The following is a 4808-nucleotide window of genomic DNA, read 5'->3' as shown; positions in this document are numbered from 1 at the left end:
ACGCACCGCACTTTGGTCGCGACAAGCGGCAGTCGCGCGTGCACGGGCTGGTGTTTGAGCAGCAGTCGGGCTTCTCGTACCAGCTTCCGCCGGGCGCCATCGACTTCAAAGCGCGCGAGTCCTTCTCCACGATGCTGTCCATGGATGGCGGGGAGACGCACAGCGATCTTCGGGCGCGCGCGCGCGATCGGCAGAGCTGGCAAGACAACTCGCGGCACTCTGCGTGGCCCTCCGGTGCTCCGTGCGAGGGCGCCGGCGACGAGATGGACGCCGACGGGGGGTCTGAGGCGGGCTGCGAGGCGGGAGGGGGCGCGGACTTTGGGGCTGGGTTCGAAGGAGAGGAGGCCGACACCAGCGGCTTGAGCCTCGACGACAGCCCCTCGCGCCGTGCGGAGCCGCCCTCTGACGAGCCGAGGACGCAGCCCCGCCCCGAGCAGCGTCAGCTGGGCCGGGCGGCGCTGCGCGCGGATCCCCACCGCCGGCTCTCGGTTCCGCAGCTCGGCCAGCTGGTGGCGCGGCGCGCTGGTGGCGGCGGCGGCGTCCGCCTCGCCGCCGTGGCAGGAGCCGCGGCAACGCCGGGCGGCGCACCGAGCATGTCGCGGCTCTTCATGGGAGCGCTGTGGGCGGCCACGACGCAGCACGTGCTCTCGCTGCAGTCCCGCGACGGCGCCGATCGCACCGTCCCGCCGCAAGTGGGCCTGCCCTTTGCCGCCGGCAAGAAGGTGAGGCTGGTTGCGGGCGTGAGGGATGAGGACGGCCGGTGCGTTGATGTGCAGGTGCAGCTGGCATGAGAGGGGGGAAGAGGGAGCTCGCATCAGCAGCCGTTGCGAGGCGGCGTCCGAGAGTCTCTTGCGAACAGATCTGAAGGGCTCTGCTGCCCAGCGCCGCCGCCCCGGCCGCTCCCGCACACCACGGCCGGCCGTGTGGAGCGCTCTTCGCCGTTTTGCGCGTTCCACGCGGCGAGGAGTGCTGTTTTCGACGACTTCGTACATTGCCTCTCTCTCTGGTCTGACTCTCGTTCCGTCTCTCGCTGCGAGAGCGCGCGAGTTACAACACAAAGCTCCCTCGCACAAACAAGAGAGGCTACTTCCATTTCACTGTGGCACAGCTCGCGACTGAAGCCCCACCCCTCCTCCGCGGCCTCTTCTTAGGCCCCAACATTTGCTGTTCTCTTTCCCTCAGTATATCTGTCTAGGTAGTACAGCCGACGGCGAAAATTAAAGATACGTTGCCATTGGCTCTCTCGCTAGCTGAAATCTTGCTCACCAAGAGCGTCTCAGCCAACCAGCGATCGGCCCGGGCTCGGAGGCGCCCGTGTAGCCAAATAGGGAGACCCCTGTGCGGGTGGCCGCCCGGCCCTGCGTGACAAGGACCTGCGCAACTTTCTCGGCGCCCGTGGTGCGCTCGAGCAGCGCCCGCAGCGCGGCCAGCGTCTCCGGGCGCAGCTCCGACTCGATCGCGGCCGCGCCGGTGTTGCCCGCGTTGCAGCGCGACGAGTTAGTCTTGCCCATCATGCAGCCCGTGCCCAGCTGGGCGGGCATGCTCAGGCCCAGCTTGTGCAGCACAGTGCGCGTGATGGCCTCGACACCACCCGGCGCGACGAGCGTGCCGTAGGGCACGAGCATGAACTGCGACGGTTCGAACGCCTGCTCCTCCAGCCACCACCGCAACTGCGGCGCGTAAAGACTGCCCGAGAAGGGCCCCCAGACGTTACCGCCGCAAGGGTCGCGCCCGGTCTGCAGTACCTCCTCAGCGTAGTCCTGTATGGTGCGCCCCGAGGTGCGCGACCACGCCTTGTTCCAGCCCGCACGGATCCAGTTGTAAAAGGCCGACTGGAGCCGGCCTAGCGGCTCTCGCAGCAACACAATGAAGTGCAGCCGCTGCGAGCACGAGCTCAGCGGGCAGAGCTGCGGCGTGTACTGCTTTGCGATGGCACTGGGCGCCCGCTTGAGGTACAGGATAGGCGTGGCGTCGAAGGATACGGCGCGCTTCTGTTCAGCGCTGCAATTGGGGTAGCCGGAGAGCCACCAGCTCCGGCCGAACCGTTGAATTGAGCCGTCGAAGACGTGCGGCTCCTTTTGGGGCCCCTTGTCCTTGGCCGCGAAATGCATCATACCGGGAATGCGGTAGAGCGTGCTCGCGAACAGCGTCGTTGCCGACTTCTGCGCGCCCAGAAGGAAGAGCTGCGGCGCGAGACGGCCGTCCATGCACAGATTCGCAGTCGCACTGCTGGTGCCAGTGGATCGGGCGACTATGCCGGTGGATCGGGCGACTAGCTCGCCGGACGGTGCTTGCCAAGCCGAGGGTGAAGTAGCAGCAGCGTCGACCTCGGCATGCCCGTTGAACGCCGCGAGCTTCAGACGCCCATCGAGCGCTGAATGCCCGGGCTTGGGTCTGCTGCACGCCGTGAGGGTGGAGAGGTGCCGCCGCCCACGGTTGTTACTGCAGATGGGCTCGCCCGACGCGACAGCACGTTGCAGGCGCAGCCAGCCAGCGCTGCTGCTATTGTGGTGCTTACCATCGAGCTGTTTGTACACGTGCAATAGCCACACGGGGCACTGATCGCGGACGGCGGGCGGTGGTATGCGCAGTATGTGCACGGCCTCGGGCAGTGCGTCCAGCAGCAGCGCCCCGAATGGCGAGTAGTTGTCCATGTGCCTCTTGCCATGTGGAGCGATGTCATTCTCCACGATCATGCGCCGCACCGCCCCTGCGACGCCCTCGTCCTGAGACCCGTCGCCGTTTGGCGGGTACCTCTCCAGCAGCCGCTGCCGCATCGCCTTGAAGGCAGCGCGGGGGTAGAGTAGGCGGCCCAACAGCGTGTAGTCGGTGGCTTTGTCTGCAACGAGCCGCATTGAGGGCGCGTTCGCCCTTTCGACGTGGGGTGGGAGCGACGAGAAGGGGCGCGTGACTAGGTAGGGTCGGCCGGACGGGTCGACGAGGTCGGCGAGGGTGACCCCCTCGCAAAGCAGCATATCGCCGTCCATGAACATGACATTCGGTGCGCTTCCGGCGGTGGCGAGGTCGGCGTTGATGTAATCGTAGAACATTGGGAGCCCGTCTGCCATCGTTGTCGTGGACACCACACGAACCCAGCCGTCCAGCTCTGGTAGCCCTTCCAGCATCTCTGCAAACTCGGCAAAATCTTCTGCGGCAATGCCGAGGACAATCTCGCCCACAAACTCGGCCCCATATGCGCGCAGCGAGCGCAGCGTCGACTGAAGGATGCCGAGCCGGATGTCACGCCAGTAGGTGCGAATGTACACGTCGACCGCTCCTGTGCGAGCCTCGCGTGCCAGGCCCTGCTCGCAGCGAGTAATGGATGTCAGCCAGGTCAGTGCTTCTGGACATCTCCAGGTGCCGGAGCCGTCCTGGTTGCGGCATCGCACACCACGCTCCGGTGACAGCTCCGGCGCCCAGCCAGGAGCGCACTTCACCGCGGCAAATGCAAGCAGGCTGAAGCCCAGCATGCACACACACCGTTAGTAGGGGGCACGTCGACAAGGAACTGTGCTGCGAAGAAAAAGACAAGAAACGTGTAGGGAGGCGGGAAAAGCCAAAAAAGCCGTCCAAAAAGCCACAAAAAAAAGACGGCACCTCCCTCCCCACTGGTCGCTCGCCCCATCTACAGATGATATGCGCATCCTAGATGCCAAATAGGATGCGTTTTCCATCTAAGCACTAAGGATAAATAATCTCCGAGAAGATTTAATCATCTTTACCGATGGCGTGCGGCCCCCCGCGTCTTTTGATATAGATAGCCTCCCGTGCGGCGTGCGTGACATCTCAGATGTCGCCGCCCCTGACTTTCTTAACCGTTTGTTTGGGGCCCACCGCGCTGTGTTCGGCTCTCAGTACGTTATGCATGTAGCGATGTAGGTCTTTTCACAAAACTCAAAAGACCGCGAAATTAGCTGTATGTGTTGCAATAGAGCTTAGAGGGCCGTGTGTACTCAATAGAGCGGGTTGCGCGGACTCGAACATCTTGTAGTCAACACCAACCTCTAGACCTGCTACACCGCGACTCCCGCCTGGCGCGGCGCCTCAAACAGCAGCGCGATCAGCCGGTCCACTTGCTGCAGAAGCCTTCCCTCAGCGGCGACCCCCCTGTGCTCTCGTTCGCCGCCGCCACCGCCGCAGAGAGCGAGGAGCGCGCGTCCAGCCCCAAATGCGCACAGACCCCCGTGAAACCTTCTGGCGCCGTGGAAGGTGCCTCCGACGCCTCCTCCCACAGCGTTGTTTGCGGTTGCCGGTGGCGGGGCGGCCGGTGGGGGTCCTAGCTCGAGCGCCGCGAGTCGCATGGTGAGCGCCTCCTCGCGTGCCGTCGCTGCCTCCGCCTCTGCCCTCGCCGCCTCCTCCCGCCCCCTTGCTTCCCCCTCTCGCCCCCTCGCCTCCTCCTCCCTCGCCCTCGCCGCCTCCGCCTGCAACCTCGCCTGTTCCGCCTCTGACCTCGCCCGTTCCGCCTCTGACCCCAACGTCGCCTCGCGAGCCCTCGCCGCCGCCGCGTCTGACCTAGCCTGGGAGAGCGCCTGCTCGATCGCCGACCGCGTGCTGGACTGCTCAGCCTGCGTCGTCCTCAGCGGTGCCGCGGCCCGCGCCGCCTCCTCCTGCCGCGCCTGCGCCTCCATCTCGTCCACCAGCGCCGCCCGCGCTGCTTGCTTCCGCTCCTCCACCGCCGCTCGCGCCGCCTGCTGTCGCCTGCTGTGAGCCTCGCTCTCCGCCGCAGCCGCGGCCGCGGCCTCGGCCCTAGCCTCCCTCTCCAAACGCTCCTCCCTCTCCCGCCGCGCTGCCTCGAGCAGCCTCGCCCC

At 65.9% G+C, this 4808-nt stretch overlaps 1 protein-coding gene across 1 annotated transcript in view; it reads left to right on the top strand.

The window, feature by feature from the left end:
• EMIHUDRAFT_252045 (hypothetical protein) overlaps positions 1-791 on the top strand; it is a gene marked incomplete at both ends in the record, with an annotated part of 2149 nt that extends 1358 nt beyond the window's left edge. The window contains one exon of the mRNA XM_005789951.1: positions 27-791. Coding sequence (XP_005790008.1) covers positions 27-791 — 765 coding nt within the window. The remainder of the gene's footprint in view (positions 1-26) is intronic.
• Between the last annotated feature and the right edge of the window lie 4017 nt (positions 792-4808).

The sequence above is a fragment of the Emiliania huxleyi genome (genome assembly GCF_000372725.1).
Source record: "Emiliania huxleyi CCMP1516 chromosome Unknown EMIHUscaffold_1236, whole genome shotgun sequence".
NCBI classification, from domain to species: Eukaryota; Haptophyta; order Isochrysidales; family Noelaerhabdaceae; genus Emiliania; species Emiliania huxleyi.
Note: the sequence above shows the minus strand (reverse complement) of the source record. Positions and strands in the feature narration are given on the sequence as shown.